We start from the raw sequence: 18,784 nt of genomic DNA, 5'->3' as shown, positions 1-18,784 counted from the left end.
TATCTATCACTAGGAGTATGCAATATACTGGTTGGTTTGCTCCAAATCTAAGCCACTTCCTCACTTTGATAAGTATCGGCATGGTGACAACACCAACAAGAAAGGCTATTACTTTTAAAATCTGGTAAATTCACAAACTGGCGTGCAACCACCTTTAAAAAATAAATTAAATTGTGGGATTTAACATTGTGAAGCTAGGCAGTAGGCTATGAGGGACATCGTTGTGGAAAGCTCCTACATTAGTTTTGACTACTCGGGGATCTTTAAAAAGTACCCAAAACACGGCACATATGAGTGTTTTTGCATTCCGCTCCCATCAGAATGTGGCCGCCATGGCTGGAAATAGAACCCACAACTTTATGCAAATTCTGGGGTTTCATGTGCCAAAACCGTGACCTGATTATGAGCACACCGTAGTGGGGGACTCCAGATTAATTTGGACTACTTGGGGCTCTTTTAACGTGCGCTCAAATCTAAGTACACAAGCGTTTTTGCATTTCGCCTCCATCGAAATGAGGCCACTGCGGCCAGGGTCAAACCCACGACCTCAAGCTAGGCAGTGCAATGCAGAAGCCACTGAGCCACCATGATGGGTGCTAGAATTAATTGCACCATAAACGCGGTAAAAAGACCGCTTGGGCTGGTAGCTGGCTTTTATCCCTGGCTGCATGACGGTGCAACACTCGACACAGGAAACAAGGGCAACTGCTGTTAGCACATGCACTCTCCCACGCTTGTTCCAGACATGCTTATTCATTAATGTGGAAAGTTGGGCGAGTTGGTGATTAATCATATACGATATTGGTGAATCAGTGCACTGACAAGGACAAAGTGGAGAGACACAAGAATGCACGACACTCGCTGTCCTTGTCAGTGCGCTGCTTCACCAATACGGTATGATGCTTATTCATGTTTGTTCCTGGTTTGTAGCGTAGTGCTGTCACACAAAGCCAGCAGACACAGTGACCTTGCCGTGTTTGTAACTCACAGATGTTGTTTGTTGGCAAAGCAAAGTTGTTAACGATCATTGCTATCTCACAAGTAGCGGCACCTAGCAGACCTTGAGTGCCCTACAACTCACCACGAAAGTGCAATCTGACAGGGGATGCTGGAAGACCTTGCGATCGTAGTCGGGACTGCGCGATGTCAGCTCCAGCAGCAGAAACGTGGCCGATGACAGAAACTGCTCTTCCATTTCAGGGCAGGTACATGTCACCGAGTAAGGCGATGAGGCGCTCTGTGGTGGCACGGGGCAGCTGCGTTTCTTGGCACCAAAAGTTTGCTACCGACAGCCTGAAATGGTTGTACAAGAACAGTAGAAGCCCTGAGCAAAATGCAAATCGCAGCAGTATTAGTAATATGGCAATAGACGAAAGAACGAAAGACAGAACGAAAAACTGCGATTACCAATAACAACAACCTTGCAAAGTTCTGTGCGATGCACACAAACTCGCACAGTGATAGCTGAGGATGTGTTCCTTACAAACTGTTTGTGAACAAGTTTACGTGCACATGCACACTATCAGCTGCCACTGCTTTATGCTTGGCATCTTCAGTGTGCGCGAGCACTTTACATGGAGCCATGACGGGAGTGCCAGTTATGACTGCCACAGTGTCATAAGAAGGTTGTACGAGCGCCTGAGTTAACAAAAAAAGATTTATTTCGGCAAGCAATGACACACATTTTGCATAGCATGATAACTGTCCAATACCACCAGGATGACTGAAAATCAGCAACTGTGCACTACGTACCATCATCATAAATTGGCATCGAAATGGGAAATAACTAGCAAGAACAGCTGTTGCATGTACCACTGATTTCTACTTTAGAGTGCATTGAGCGACCTCGACTGAAGGCACCAGAATTAAGCTCCCTTGTCCCTGAAGTTAGCGCTTTGCTACTTTGCAGCAAAACTTTGCCGGCAGGGAAGTTCGGCATCTTTTATTTTTCTTCCCTTAAGATACCTGCCTATTGTGCTGTAAACTACCCAAGAAGAGGGGAGATATATTTTGGGTAGGCATAAAAAATTGGCCATCGCCGTGCCGACAGCGTCACTAACATGAGCGGGGCGTGCTGGAAACAATGGCGATTGAGAAAACACTTTAGGTAAGAAAAAAAATATCGTATACGGGTTCAGATTATTGTAAAAGCTCTTACCAGACACGAAGCGACAACAACCACCCCTAAAACATGGTAAACCACAAAGAAAAATTGTCACGGATGCAATATTATCTGACCAAGCTCACTAGTAAGTTAAGCATGCGCCCTTCTTCTGGGATAAGCTGCCGCACGATGCCACATTTCTGCTGACTTCACCTGCACCCGGCTCAATGAGTGGCATCCAGCAAAACATATTACAGATCAGTGGTGTGTACTAACTATACAGAAGTGATGCATACTCACTCTGTAGCCAGTTTTTAAGCATGGAATAGTCTCAAATGTACATTTTGGAGCCTGAATTATGACACTGTTACAAATGCAGGCAGCCCTTAAAGTGTAACAATTCATTTGAGTTGTTTTCAACTAGTTACATTTGGATTTACTTTGATCGTACATGGCTGGCAGTGGTTTAAAGAAATGTTTAAGTTCATTTGTTATTGCTAATTAGAGAAACAAGACAGAACACAGTAACGCTTAGTCAACTAGTTAACATTTGGATTTACTTTGATCGTACATGGCTGGCAGTGGTTTAAAGAAATGTTTAAGTTCATTTGTTATTGCTAATTAGAGAAACAAGACAGAACACAGTAACGCTTAGTCACACACACATGTGGATGGCATTGAACGCACATGCAATGGTGTTTCAATGGGGAATTGACATAGATACTGAAGAATGCACACACAGAGATCACCAAGACACATATACCTATACAACATAGCATATTGACAAGTCTTTGAATGTCATTATCACTGGAGAGCCCAACATAAGGCAAGCAATGCGATACCATCAGCCAGAAAGCCAGGCTATTTCAGACATACAGTAATGCATGGTGCAAATAGGTTTTACAAACAGGCCTTACAGAACTGCCAGAATGTGCACCCTACAGAACTTACTGTACTTAAAGGGCCCCTCACCAGGTTTGGCCATTTTAAACAAACAAGCGTAGCTGGTACATGACGTGCTGACGATTGTGTCTGCAAGGTAGTATTATGCTGCTGCGTGCCCGGGAAAACAGCTGAAGTTTTAAAGCAAACACCGAGCATTTTCCCTCTCGAGGAAGCCCGCTCCCAGCCAGAGAGTCACGGTGACACGCACAAATATACCTCTTTGCAGCAGGTGTTTCGTTGCTCACCAAGACTAATAATCCAATGTGGAAGGTGCAACACCGCAAGAAAGGAAGAGAGAGAGAGAAAAAAAAGGAGGCGGGGCTTGATGCCTCCTGGCAGCATGGTACCAGAACAGTTCATTTATTCTATCTCCTTCAATAATGAGTCAATTTAAAAACAAAACTATTCTGGCAAAACAGCCCTTAGATGGTGTTTTACAGCTTCCAGTGATAACTGAAATTTGCAATGGGGCCTGTTGAGGGGCCCTTTAAAGGGACAGTGATAAGAAATCCTAAATCAGTTGATTTATAAAGTTTTCTTTGAGAACTTTATCGTTTTTAATTTCACTATAATAGGCTGACTATTAAAAGCGAAAGTGAAATTCAAAGTTCCATTTTCACTTTTTTACTTCGCACTGAAACCCCAAAACCATCACGTCAGTGTAACATCATGGATTTCAATGCACTTTTCTTTGTACTCGGACCATGTTGACTCAGTGAAAGTTCTCGAAACTTGCCAAATTCAGTCCTTGGCCCTTACAGCACACATCGTAGTCCATTTCTACCAATAAAGAATTGACTAGGCCCCAACAGATGCCATCAAATTCCATGACATCACGGCTAACTGATGCAGGAACTTCAAGGCACCGTCGCTACCAGTATGCTTTCTTTCCGAGACTTTTCTGGCTCACCAACAGTATTCTCGCAATAACAGTGGTGTTTTTGGTATTGTAGAAGGTTAGCTTGTAGTGAGAAATACAGGTGCCAGCAGAAGACGAAGAATAAGACGTTTGTTGTTGGTGCTCGTGCTCGAACCGTTTGGTCGTTGCCTGTTTCGGCGCATTCATAAAAACGCCGAGCGTATCTACTATTAAACGTGCACTATCAAGCTTACTAATACAGGTGAAAGTATTTTTCTCTTACAATACAATATTATTTTTCTTAGTACAATAGGCTACTAACTTGAGTGCACTAAGTTCTGCAATGTGCACATTTTTGACACAACGACCCTGCTTTCAAAACTTGTAAATATAGAAAGCAGACATGTAAAAACTGTGCTTGCTATAAACTGCATGTGCTTACATGAGTCTAAAGCTGCACTCTGCACACTTCGCCTTCTCCCATGAGTCTAACTGTAGATATGTACCTGTCATGTGTGAATGCAATGACTGTATAGGTTATGCACAGGATTGCGCATGCAGGTGCACAGGATTGAGGGATTAAGCAGCTGTTCAATGTGTACGAGTTCGTGAGCACTAACACATGAACAGGTCTCTTTTTTTTTCTTCAAAATCCTTTGCACAGAGCAGCAATATTGGCCTTTGGGTGTTAACTGGGCATTCACTGTAACACAGGAAGAAGTTTCGTTCAGGGCTAATTAGTTATACAGTACCAATTATTGTCATAATAGTGTGAATATACAACACACATAGACACCATGTATATTTAGTTGTGTGCATGTGTGTTTTATATATGCCCTCACTGCACAGGAAAAGACACGAGCTCGCACATTGCGAGCAGACCTAAGCTGACTGCATGCAAACAAAAACCATGCCACATGCCAAAGAGTGGCGCAAGGTACAGAGCTGCCAGCAACACAGGGTTGTGAGGAACTTAGTGCATTTGACTACGGTCTTTTACAACATGATGCTAAGTTTGAGACGTCAGCTCACCTTAATGGCAAATCTGCGTCGCCTAGGCCCAGCAGCAGCACACGCCTTGCCTGTTTCATCAAATTCGCAGCATCCTTATCGGACCTGTGCATAAATTTGCATGTTTTGCCCATAAATTAAAGCAGTAAAATATGCAGAGATGAGATATACACACACATAGAAATGCATTCTAAACAATCACACACACACATAAAGTTGCGCAAGGAAACCGATATAAATTCACAACACAACAGCCATCATGCTTGTTCCAAACAACGACACAGCTTGTCACATAAGCTTAAATTATACAATAACCTTGGTTGGCCATAGTTATTATTGGGCTGTGTTATGAACCAGTCATTGACAGCCTGAGGATTGTGTTCATGATTCGTTCGACTCGAATTTACCAGCGTTGAAGCAAACAAGTGCCTGTGCCAACGCATGCTATAAGAAAACAATGTTCTTACTAATAGGTCAGCACTTTAAAGACTGCAAAGCCCTCCAACGTGGGGAAAAAAAAAAGAAGCCCATGAAAAATTTACTGACCTGTACTTTGTGTACAGGCGCATGCAGACGTCGTACACCAGCTTCCTGCAGGAGGTGCTGGCGTGACTTTGCAGCTTGCAGACAACGGGGAGCAGCACGTGCCAGTCGTCTTCGGTGGCGACTGTCGGAAGCTTGACGCAGATCTCGAGCGACACTTTCTGCAGTGCTTCATCACTGCGTTTCCCAACACACACATGATGAGAAGCGTGGAAGAGTGACATTGTGCGCAAAGATGAGCCAGCAGAATATGCCACGGTTCATGACATTTTTATCTGAAGATGTTTACAGCGAATGGCCGCCTCTTCCAACATTTCTGGTAACAAGTCTGTCCACTTTTTGCCTGTGCCTTGAACTTGCACCGATCATTCGGAATTTTCGTCTAAGCTCGTGGGCTTGCGGACTTTAGAAAAATTGCACCACCTAATTTGGAAGCCTACGCTCCAAAATTACTGCTGCAGACTTGCTCTCATCGGAGACGTCCCCCACTAAACTGTACAGACAGGCCTCCAGGCCATGATTTTCCTTCCATCCTTTCTCTCCTAACGCGACAGGCAGAAATGGCACAAAAGAAACAACATAGCAACCATTTCGGCTCTTAAAAGCAAAAAATGTTTGCATAGCTTGGACCATAGAGTTCACTACAAAAATTACTGCATGAAACTCTGGGGCTGCAGTCACTCAGCCACTATGGTAATGGCAATTTATGTGGGAATACATATGGTCAAGAGTAGTTCGCCTGGTTTACACCAAATGTTCTTGTGATCTTGAATGCACCCATACTAGAAGCCTGAGTATTCTACATGCACCCATTCCTAAATCTTGCAGCTTGTGTTAAAACCAAGCAGCTTTTCATCTCATGCTGGTGTAGTGAGGGAAATAGTAGGACGTTTTTGGGTGATACAGTTCAACCTCGATATAACGAAAACGGATATAACAAATTATCAGATATAACGAAGTAAATGAAAATTGGCTCACCACAATTACAGTTTAAAGATAGATGTTTATAACGAATATCGGATGTAACGAAGCTATTCTTGTGTCAGATGTGAATTCTTTATAACGAGGTTCAGCCATCTTTCCTTCCCTTTCTGTCTCTCTCTCAGCTGCAGAAGTGCTGCAGTGTGTCTGTGTGTTACATAAGCATCTGCTGGAAGACATACCCATGAGCGAGCATGTCTATGAAACCGAGTCCCTCCAATTTCCGGACAGGTTGGTCCACCTGGGTGCAGGCCATGGAGATGACCTCCATGATGGCAACCTTGAAGCTGGCCAGAGCTCGCGGCAGCTGTAGCATCATTGTTTCGGTAAACCTTTGTCGAAAGGACGAGAGAGGGAAAAACACAGGCAAGAAAATGGATTTTTGAAAGTGAAAAGATCACAAGGACGAAAGCCTTGTAAAGTCCTTAAAAACTAGTTTCATGGTCAAAATGGTGCACAAGGACATGGATGAGTGAGCGGATGACACACGTGTTATGTTTTGAAGTGAATGCCTTCTCAGGCACGTGTTGCTAAGCAAGACTTGCCTCCTTGCATCATGCGTCTACACCATTCATACATATATGCCTTCATGGAGTACTTAAACCAAAGCCAGAAAAAAGGTTTAGCGAGTTCCATTGTGCATGTGGCCCTGTTAATACTCTTTGCTACCTCAGCAGCTGCTGCATATTCGACCAAGCCAAGCATGCTGCTTTGTCTGGATCATTCCTTGCTAACAGCATCGTAACACGCATCCACTAGCAACTGAAAGTCCCATTCCTTACTAGTAGAAGAAAATAGTGGGACATAAACAATTGGGAGCGCAAACAAAGGTACACGTGCAAGAAGCCATCATACTGACCACCCAGTCTAACCTAACCAATTGGCCTAAGCAAGCACATTGCTGAACTTAAAGGCTAGTGAAAATTCTTTCGCAAAAGTGAGTTAACAAGTTTTTGCTGTACTATGTTGCACTGTTATTCCACTAACAAAATAACACATAGGTAAACTGACATCAAGCAGATTCCAAAACGCCATTGGGCGTACAGCGTCAGTTCTATCATGTCTTCTGTGAATAAATTAGAAGAGAACAAATAAACAGGGAAGACCTGCCGACATATTAGAGCGAAGCTGTATATGACTAGACTCCCAGGATTTCTTCGTCTCCGTTGACAGACAATTCAACCAGTCACAGTGCAAGGTGTGCGCCGCGTGCACCGCTGGGTTCCTTGCGGCATCAACAGATGGCGTTCGCATCCGCGGCGCCGGCCGTGTGTGGGAAGAAAAAAAAAAAGAACCAGAAAGCTCGCCTACATGCATAGCGCTTCCCGGTAAAGATTATGGTTGCATAAGCTGCAGTTGGCGGGACGTGGCAACTGTAGCATACGAAGCAGGGAGTGACGTCTCCACACTTTCATATGTAAACGAAGAACCCACCTAGCAACTAATTTAATTTGTGTTGTGATAGCGCTTCGGAAAGGCCACGCATATTCAGGACTCCTGAAGAGCAGCGTGAACACGATGAGCGATGAAGGGAACAGCAACGTCAATATGCACAATGGTGTCCTGCTCAGGATCGGCAGGACCCAGTTCAAGGCTACGTCACATTCGTCTATCGGATCAGGTGATACCACAGCTTCACTGGCCAACCACCTTCACAGTGTGGATTGGAGCCCAATGTTTTTGTGATCAAACCTATTTCAGCCACTGTTTGCAGAACTGTGGACAGCAGGATTGTGCATCGAAAGCAAAAGCACTGATGAAAATAGTGATATTTAAAACATGTTGCATACATATTAAAACATTTATGATTGCACCTGTGCTACAGGTGCGATCTACAAGAGTTAATAATATAGTTGAAGCTCGATATAATGAACTTCAATATAGCAATGCCAACTGCCGATTTTACCGACTTCTTTATATTAAGGTTTAACAGTATGTGTAAAGAAAGAGCTTTAGTAAAACGAGTAGGAAGGTAGACATTTGGATGTTTTCTTTCGGTATCAGCACGTCGTCATGTGGCGGGTTCATTTCTTTCACTGTTTTTCACAATGTTTTACATCAGGCATATTTTGAAGTGGTTGGGTAGGTGCTTTCCAAGTATGCTATAGGCATGAAATGTTCTTGCATGGAGCCCAGATTCTGCAAACTTCACAAAACTCACTGAAAAATTGAAAATTATTAACTAGCTCAGAAGCTGTACACTTTTCATGATTCTGAAGCAAGAAATACGGTGAAATTGAATTTTTGATGGGCAAAGAATTGGTGTCCGAAGAGGAATCCACATCTGCAGCAAGCTGGAACAATGACAAACACATCTGAATACAGCCAAGATACATAATTAAAACTTTTCTGGGTCCCATACAATTCTTGAAAAGCAGGAAGCCCCCCAAAATATACAGCAATAGCATCAGCAGAAACTTAGAAAACTGCATTAACACCCATGCACACAATTGCATCATTCAATCCAGTTACGAACTTGACATTTTTCAAGCAGGTGTTGAACAGCAAACTCATACCTCTGTGCAAATGGCTCGTAGAAACGACAGATGTGGTGCAAGCACAGCACATACTGGTCACGCTGGGACATTCTCAAAATGGCATTCAGGTTCGACTCGACCGAGCTGCCAAATGTCGAATCGACGCCGATGCCTTCGTTCATCTTGCGAAAGGTCAGCCCTACGACGTCTGCTACGGACGTGTACGACAGTCGATGCTTGCTAGCCAGGAGTCTTGGCAAACGGTCCAAAATTCTGGGGGAGGAAAGTTCAACAAGAGGCAATTTTGTAGAATGTATTACTGTAGAGTGTAGAATGTCTCAGAAGGGTTTGGGCGCGAGCTAGTTGGACCGCAAGAAAATGCGCCCCCCCCCCCCCAAAAAAAAAACACAGACAAGGGAGAACACGGGACGAGCGCTGTCCCGTGTACGACAGTCGATGTTGCTAGCCAGGAGTCTTGGCAAACGGTCCAAAATTCTGGGGGAGGAAAGTTCAACAAGAGGCAATTTCGTAGAATGTATTACTGTAGAGTGTAGAATGTCTCAGAAGGGTTTGGGTGCGAGCTAGTTGGACCGCAAAAAAAAGCGCCCCCCCCCCCCCCAAAAAAAAAAAAAAAAAACACAGACAAGGGAGAACACGGGACGAGCGCTGTCCCGTGTTCAACACAATTTGTAGAATCTACCATTAGATGTTTCCAAATCTTAATCTTCACATTGGTCAAATTGTGAGGCGTTAGAATGTGAAGACGGTGCAAGTGTGAATGACAAGTGTCCTGTTCGAGAACTAAACCGTGACTGCGAATGCTTCCAGCTGTTTGTTTCCTTAGAAATTTGCCTACAGACCCCATGAGAGATACTCATGTTCTCTAAAATCTATCATTCTATAATCTATAATTCGGCTTGTACAAAGTGTACGTAAAAAGTTTTTGTTCGAAAATATTTGTATGGGAATGCTCTCTGAAGCGTGACACAGTCTCGGCCTTTTATAAAAAATGTTGCAGAGCCCCTTTGAAGACATTAATAAATAGTGTGGATTTGCACGAGAAATTGTCTGAACTTGTTAAATGTATACTCTCGGCACACCAGAATAAAACAAATTTTCAGAACTTTTTTTGTGATTTACCTGCCCAGGGTGTAGTCCTGGATTTCAAACTCAACGAGGTCGTTGGTGACGAATATTCCAAACAGGAGTACACCTTTCACGTCCTTGCTGTCCAGTGAAATCTCATCCAACAGCTGCAGAATGGTGCTGGAAAGGAACACAACAAAATTAAAAAAAAAGTCCTTTGAGCTGTGTCTTACGAGAACTAGGCTATCAGGCTATAAACTCCTCAATGATTTCAATGGTTTCTAAGTTTGGCTGCGTACACCCATGACACTCTTAAATACTGTATTTACTTGTACAAGACCCGCACTTCTCTCTGGAAGCCGTCCCATTGGCACTCAGAATTTGCACAGAACATCTGACTTTACATTCAAGGACAATTTAAGGATTTCAAAGATGCCAAGGGCCAAAATTTAAGGAGAGGGAAACAAACTTTATTTGTACAGATACACTGAAAAGTAGTGAAATCTCCTTCTTAGCTGCAATTTATTGCAGCTAAATAGCTGCAGAGTTGGACACACGTCTCAAGCTCTTCAGGTCACTTTTATAAGTGAACTTTCCCATTGAAATGATGTCAATAGCCTTCAGGCATGATGGTTAGTAGTGTCCGACTTTAGCCAAAGATACTTGTCGTCTTAAAGCCAAATGGCTCAAACGTACTTTTTGCCAAGCCTTTCTAGAGCCTATAGAGCTTGGAAATGTAGCCACGATGGCTGCTGTGTGAACCAACTAGCAAAACAACAAAATGGTGGCACATCTTGGCCGCTTGGTCTTGCTTTGTCTAGATCCATGACTGCAATGGTGATTTAAACAAGTCTGTCACTGGGAGCTGTGGACACGCCACATTGCAATCGTTTAGCCACGCTCTCAAAAGAAAAGGATTGTTTCCCAATAGACAGTGTCTAAAGTTTGCTACATTGAATGTTCTGAATTTCGAGGGGTCTCCCGCTGTCACTTCGTTACATAGAAGTCTCAAATACATGTGCTTCTATGGAGTAACGGCGGGGAATAGAAAAACTTCGTTATATCCAGGAATTAGTTATATGGAGGTTCGTTATAAGCAGGTTTAATTGTAGCTTGTTAAATTGTGAAATTTGTTAAATCGAGGCTGATTATATTGAGGTTTGACTGTATACCACCGAATAACCGAAAAATTGAATAGTAGATATTTGATTTGCAATTGAATCATTGAAAAGTTCACAATTTGGTTTGATTCAGTGATATTCGAGCACTATTCACATACCCATAATGTATACCAATAAAAAGATAACTAGGCCTTAGTGGGCACTGTCAAAATCAATGATGTCATGGTTATATGGTGCGAGAACTTCAAGGAACTTTCGTCACTCACCCATCTCAAGTTTTTGAATCATTTCTGGCTTGCCAATCTTTCTCTCACAGTTGTCACTCACCCATCTCAAGTTCTTGAATTATTTCTGGCTTGCCAATCTTTCTTTCACAGTTAAGAGTGTGTTTCTTTTGGTATCATAGGAGGTTAATTTACTAATACAGATAAAATAACTTTTCTCTTTAGCATCTGTTCAGTGGCTCTTCAACTGTGTGTGCACAATTGCTTGCCCTGCATGGCTGCAATAAAGATCCTTCTAAATGCTGCTGCATTAAACAGGCTTCTTAGCCATCTATCAGCACATGGAGGGGGCAAGTACTAACTAGTGCTTGCAAATATATTTCCAACTGGCTATCCGGTTTAACTCGAGGGAAGTGAATCCGGTCTCGAAAACCAGTTATCCAGATTTCAAAAAATGGATTTTCAAGATATCCGGTTTAAATAACCGGTTAGCCAGATATTCGAATATTCGGACACGAATATTTGGTATTTAAAAAAGGAAAGGTAAGAAGGTTAACCAGAGCAGATATCGGGTTTACATGAGCGGTTGGAAAAATAACTACAAATATAAGAATACAAGAAAGAAAGAGGTAATTTCGGCACAGGTACAGAAGAACAAATATCCTGCTATCTGAATACTATTAATCGAATAACCGATCACTTCGGTTATTCGGTTTTCAAGTTCGAATTACCGATGAATTGAATAACCGGATAACGGGCTTTTCCGCGAAACTGGTTTGATGTTGTTGCACTAAGTACTAACTCTGCGGGAAAACGCAGGTGCTCCTTCCAGGTTCCAACCCACGCTTGCACCAGTTCCAGCTGAGTGCGAAGAATGTCACGCCTCTGGTGTCCGCAGTGGGTAACCAGGAATTCCAGCACCGACTGTGCTTGTTGGCCAACCCCCAAACCCTTGAGGTCCTGGATCAGAAACATGTCACACTTTCAGCATTCAACGCTATGTTCCCTACTTTCTGGCACATTCGTAGAAACGTAACTGCTAACCTGATTAGGAAAAACAGTTCCTCATGCGACACCTGATCAACTGTGAAACGATCACATTATAGTGTCTTATTCTGCGATTATCCATTGGCATTCCAGTAAACTTCCTCCTGTCCTACCATCATCCATGAATTACTAAGATGACCCCATAACCTACTGATGATTCCTACTAACCCCCTTAGGGCCATGATCCACTGACAATGCCTACCTACTCCCTTATAGCCTTATAACCAATATAACCTTGTAATCTCCTTACTCCATACCTGCCAACCTGTGAATATTAAGATTTGTAAAACTCACCTAGCCATAACACTGGGACTGTGGCTTATATGGCACTTCCAAACAGCACTTACCTTTGTAATAAATAGACAGAACTTCAAAGGACCTTTCTTTGCTACACTAATTGCTAAATGTCACAATTTCTAAATGTAATTAGGTTCCATAGCAATATTATGGATGTGGTGCCTGGATATGTTTTAGCTGTGTTGCATTCTTCGTTGTTGGAACAGAGAATCTCTTGTGTGCTGTGTATTCCCAGTAAAAAAAAAACAAAAAACAATTGACTTCAATTAGCTTTTCCAATAGGAATCAGCAGGGACCAATAGGAACCAATTTGAAAATCGTTACTTCCAACCGGTTACGATTGGGTCAGAGGAGAAACCAACTGGAGTTGCCAATTGAAATGAACTGGACCCAACTGGAACAGATTAGAAAATCCCTAGTTCCAACTGCCCAGTAAGAAGAAAAAAAAAAAAACCACACAATTGACTCCAAGTAGCTTTTCCAATAGGAATCAACTGGGACCAATAGGAACCAATTGGAAAATCCTTACTTCCAACTGGTTACGACTGAGTCAAAGTGAAACCAATATAGTATTGAGTCCAATTGGACTTGGTTCCAACCAAGTGGGAAATCCTTACCTCCAGTTGGTTACGATTGAGTCAGGGATGCAACCAATTGAGTCCAATTGGACTTGCCAGTTTGAACCAGCTAGGCCCACCTTACATTCCCAAATACTAAGTCTAATTGGACTACCAATAGGAATAAACTAGCTAGAATGTAACCAACTGGGAAATCATACTTTCAGTTTATGAACTCATTCAAAGCAGTGGCGCACCGATCAAGAGGGGGGGGGCGGGTGTTGTAACCCAACCGCCCCCCCTGAGGCAGAGTTACCCCCCACGCGTCCAGCCCCACCACTCCAACGTGTACCTTCAGTGCTCTGTTCACATTGTCATTACAATTCAGGAGGTGGCTTGAGGTCGAAGTTTCCCTGATTAACAAAAACACTATATCACTGTCTTGTATTTATTCATTCACTCTTAAATTCCCTTGAGTAAAACGCTGAACAAATAAACATCATCATCATCCTTGCTGTCATGAAATTATTATAATTATTAAGCATTTTATTTGCTGTTGGATTCCTCTCGCTAAATCAAGGAAATCGCATATTATGCAAAGTGCTTGCTTCCCCCCCCCCCCCCCCCAAGAAAAATATTTAACCCCCCCCCCCCCCCCGGCAGAGATATTTAACCCCCCCCCCCGGTAGCTCGATTGTAGTCGGGGGCAGCAGCGCTGACGATGTGCAGGTGACAGCAAAACCAGGGGTTACTCCGCTCACGCTGCGTACACTCAACGCACTCGACAAACACTAAAGTAGTGCAAGGGAGAGGAATTTGGCATACGCATCGCCCACGTGGTACGATGTTCAATTCGGCTAGCAAAAATTTCGGGTGGCATTTCAGATGCTAAGTTCACATGAACAAAGCTTGCTTTCTTGAGTCGAACGAGGAATTTCAATTCGTGCGAGGCTAACTAAAATGAGGGAAGCAAAGTGCGACACCTCAACACGATGGTCCACCAGGTTGTGTCCTTTCACGTGCGATAGGCGGCTTCATAAAGCCTTAGGCCTAATGCGTCGCTATCCTGACAACAACCGGCATCAAAAAAAATAAAAAATACATCACCCAAAATGGGCACAACAGGCAACCGCGAGGAGACGTTAGCTCTGTGAGGTGGTCCTACCCCGCTCGGTGCACACAGCATCCGAGTTGACGGCGCCCACCGTCCCAGACGGTGTCGGAGCGCCCGGTGCCAGGGCGCAATACCAGTCAGCCCGTAGCGGCACCCGTGGCCCGCGGCCACCCGGCTCCCTGAGCCGCAACTTCCGAAGTCAAAGAGATAGAAGAAGCTATTTACATAAGAAACTCCCACCACCCACGAGGCTTCCGTACTCACTCGCTTCAGGCTTGCCAATGCTCCGCGGGCGCTAGGCCTCACTCTCCCAGGATGCAGACCACGTGGCTCTCGTACCGACGAGTGTACTTCAAAACACTCGCAAAAAGGCTTAGCATGTTAAAAAGTTCAAACACGCTACAGCAACCGTCGCCTCGCTCAAGAAAGCACACCGCCGACACTAGCGATCAAAATACACGCTAGGACTACGCTTCGGCTGAAACATATCGAACCGAGCAAAACTGTTAAAATTATCGTCCGATGCCCCAAGAGCCCCACGTTGGGCAGCCAGATGTGGGGTCTCACATGTGCTCTTGGGACAAAGGAACGACAACACAGTAGTGCAAACGATCAAAAGGGCATTTATTGCACCTTTCATACACTAATACATACTAGCCGAATTGCTACCAATAGAACATTCACACGGGCGCGCGACAAATCAAGGAAGTCCGACTCACCGCGACCCGATAGCGAGCGAATACGTTCGCCCCATGCAATGACACCATCGCCTAGTCGTTCACGTGTACAGTCACGCGAATGGTGGCGCGCTCGAACGATCTGTGTTTGTCCATACCGGTGTCCTGCTCTTAGCCTCGCGCGACGGCGCACGCGCGAAGCGTCCGTGCGTGTTGGTCGCCGATCCCAAGCCAAAGAGAGAGCGCCTTCGACCTTTTTCTCCCAAGTCACCCCGCCGTTTGGTAGCGTTAGCATCGCGACACTCGCGCCATCTCTTGCAACACGCCGCAACCACTACGACCACCGCCAGCACTTAGCCACGCGGTGAAGCCGGACCACAGGAGACGCGTGAGAGTCGCGCATCCCCATAACTGGTATTGCCCATTGGTGCAATTGGGCATTCCAACCAATTGGTTTCAAACCAATTGGCACCCATTGGGTACACCCCCCCCCCCCCCCCAATTGGTCACTCCAACAAAAACCAATTGGTCACGTTCCAGTTGGTTCAGTTGGTCCAGTTATGTACTAATTTACGATTGGAAGTTTTCCAATTGGTACCAATTGAAAATTTCGCAATTGGAGTCAATTGCATTTTTTGACAGGGCTGCGACGGCAAAAAAAGGCTTGAAAAATAAATGGCAGAGACTTCACCTCGGCTGCTATGCGCAATCATTGTCATCGACTGAAAATAGCAGATGATAGCCATTGCAGCAAATTTTTGAGGGTGCGATGATTACTCTATAAAAAAAAATATGTATATATTTTTGGTGGCCAATTTGAAGGGTACGAGCATTATGCGAGTAAATACGGTAAATACTGTACGGCTAAGGCACTTCATGAACGTCACACACATCATCTGACCCCAAAAAAGTAGGCAACAAGTGATACGTGAGTACTACCAAAATCTCCCTATGTTGCAGCACACGGCACAACTAACAGATGACAGATAAGACAAAGCCAGGCAAGTGCACAAATTACACGTGTGTCGAACTGCCTGGGGCCACATGGGACTTTTGGCCTATGCAGCCACAACGTAATGGCGGTGCAGTTTCCTGTCAGTGAGGAGTCTGCGGGCTATCAAGGACCTTAAATCGAAGAAGCCCACTGAGGTCACAACTGGTGTTATTACAGGGTCAGCTGTGTGCGCTCTGACCAGTATCCGGCGAGGGTCACTTTAGGACCGAAATAATGAAAGGTTAGGCTCACAGAAATGTTTCTATGCTAGCTGGGACATCCGATTTGGATCAAATTAATTGCTACATTAAATTAATCAGCGTAGAATTCATGGAAGTACAATAAACTTCACAAGACAAGAAAGAGAGAACATGGCATACTTTGGCATCGAGATCCGCAGTCCAAGTCAGAGCAGTCACGACGAGGTCAATAACGAATGCGTCCAGCTCAGATCCAAGTTTCTCTTGTGCCATAACATTAAGCATAACTGGCAAGAGGTGGTGTGCGTACACTTTGAGAACCTGCAAATGGACAGAGAGGTATGTCGTGTTAACCTTCTGGGTGCAGGGGTTTTTATACGGTGCAACAAAATTCAATTTTCGTCCCCACAACACGTTAGCAGGCTTTAAATTTAAATTTAATGGTGATATGTTACTGGAAATTTTAATAATTTTTATATGAAGCAAGCAAAAATTAAGATTTGTACTATTGGATTATTTTAATTAGGATAATTTTCCCCAGGCAACACAACCTTTTCATCGCTGTTGTTGTGCCTTGAGGACACCTCGTAATCAAGATTACGCTCCTCTGATGCAGTGTTTATAAATATCATTGAATTTCTGTATTGTTCAAAAAATGTGTGACCTTCTTCGCCCATTGCCCATATCAGAAAACGAGAGACACGAGCAACACTGACAGCTGATAAGCATTGTTGCGCCGTTTGTCGTATAAAAAGAACCTAACATAGCTTAATCAACTTCTGAGAAGATGGTAGATGTTTCACATTCACGAATTATCTCAAGCATGGCCATGGGTACGTATCGGAGGCCAGATGAACGTCTTCAATTAGGCGGTGCCGGCCAAGCATGCATCGCTTGCCAAAACGAAACTTTACTGAAGTAGTCCATGTGTTGATTCAGAAAGCTATGTGTTGGACTTGTGCATAGCCCGAAGTAGCATGGGGATAAAGCCAGCTTACTGTCCAGATGCTCAAACAAAATGCAGAAGCAGACAGCTGGCAAACACGTATGCATACAGCAACTGTCCCAGGCAAAGGGCTGGCATGCACTTAGAAAGCGACGTGTTACACACAAATCACACGGGATGATTGGCACCACGTGGCAGCATAATCATCATCATCATTTTGATGCCTGGTACCATGTTTCAAAGAAGTGGCCCTGGTTCTCACTCAGTGGTATACAAACACACACACACAGCAGATAGCTTGGCAAGTCGATACGTAGTCCGCTCTGGATCCCTACCAAAGTTTTGAAATGCCGCTTGGTATCACCTCTCCTCTGTCGTACAGTTGTGCAAAGGGGGAGTTATCTTTAACCACTTCGGAAATAGAAAGAAACCTGTATGCGTATTTTAGGCAACATGTACTAACTATGGCATCGCATTTCTTCTTTATTGGACGGAGGCGCATGTAAGGACATGCAAAGTTGTAGTCGACCATTAGTGCTTGTTATGCTGCGTTTCCTCCAGGTACGTATTAACGAGGTTCCACTGTATGCCTCTACCGCCTGCGATACTTTGGTAGTGCAGGCACGGCATCAATTTTTAAATTTTTTACAGGCCCCGTACGATTTCCTGTATGTCTCTACCACAGTGGTCAGTACGCACCACTGTTCGCACCAGTAATGCAACAGCATGACTGCAGTTTGATGTGCAGAGCGCGTCATTAGGCACTTCACTCATTCTTGGTGTCTCTGTCGCATTACAACTACTGCAAGGACACATATTGCGCGCTGTTATCAGGATTGCCCAACCTATGCCTTGCTCAACACTGCCATCTCGATTGGACCGCCGATAGTTTCTTACATTGATATTACGAACAAAGGCAGGTGACTGTGCTGTACAATCATGATTATGTGAAGAAAAATGAAGCACTTGCATTTGCAATAATACAAAACGAGGTAATGAAAAGCCAACTCACCTCAGCGCAATTGACAATGACGCGACAAAGGAAACGAAGTGCATTTGACGTGGTGTGCGTCCCGATGACTGCCCCTGTGATGGTGCTCAGCCACTTAGGCACTGGATTGGCTTTCGCTTCCTGAAAGGCGAGAGTAAAATCAACTTCAAATGACTTCACTATAACTTAAGCTTTGAGGATTTGCTGTTCAATCTCACCACCTGTATCTAAAAATTGTAGCTTGGTCAGGTTATGTTTAAAAGTCAATCTTGAAAACCACTTTAACGAAATGAGACTTTTCATTAGGTTGAACCTTTCAGTGTTCCCCTTTGAAACTAACACAGCCTGTCTGGTGAGAAGTCGCTAGGAAAGGACAGTCAGTAAGCATGGGTCTAATGAAAAGCTCCATCTCTGAATTTCTTACAGTGACAAAGAAGTCAACTACACACAACTATCACAGAAGACATGACAGCTGCTGTGTGATGAACCTCTTTTGCAGCACTTAATGATGGATATTGAAGCTCAGCTAAGCATTCACCTGCAACTGTAACTAACTAGGCAACTACTAATTAGAGATCTAGAGGATTCCTAGAGAAACAACTAGAAAACT

The 18,784-nt window shown here is 44.0% G+C and overlaps 1 protein-coding gene across 1 annotated transcript in view; it reads right to left on the bottom strand.

Moving 5' to 3' along the window:
- The window catches only part of LOC119453341 (DNA-dependent protein kinase catalytic subunit), a 130,327-nt gene that overhangs the window by 11,669 nt on the left and 99,874 nt on the right, over nt 1–18,784 (bottom strand). Inside the window, 10 exon segments of the mRNA XM_049667918.1 lie at nt 1,082–1,204; nt 1,206–1,293; nt 4,941–5,024; nt 5,466–5,639; nt 6,626–6,775; nt 8,960–9,193; nt 10,061–10,186; nt 12,154–12,311; nt 16,418–16,558; nt 18,196–18,315. Of these exon segments, the coding sequence (XP_049523875.1) occupies nt 1,082–1,204; nt 1,206–1,293; nt 4,941–5,024; nt 5,466–5,639; nt 6,626–6,775; nt 8,960–9,193; nt 10,061–10,186; nt 12,154–12,311; nt 16,418–16,558; nt 18,196–18,315 (1,398 nt within the window).

The sequence above is a fragment of the Dermacentor silvarum genome, chromosome 5, assembly GCF_013339745.2.
Source record: "Dermacentor silvarum isolate Dsil-2018 chromosome 5, BIME_Dsil_1.4, whole genome shotgun sequence".
Classification (NCBI taxonomy): Eukaryota; Metazoa; Arthropoda; class Arachnida; order Ixodida; family Ixodidae; genus Dermacentor; species Dermacentor silvarum.
This window is presented reverse-complemented; position numbering and strand designations above follow the sequence as displayed.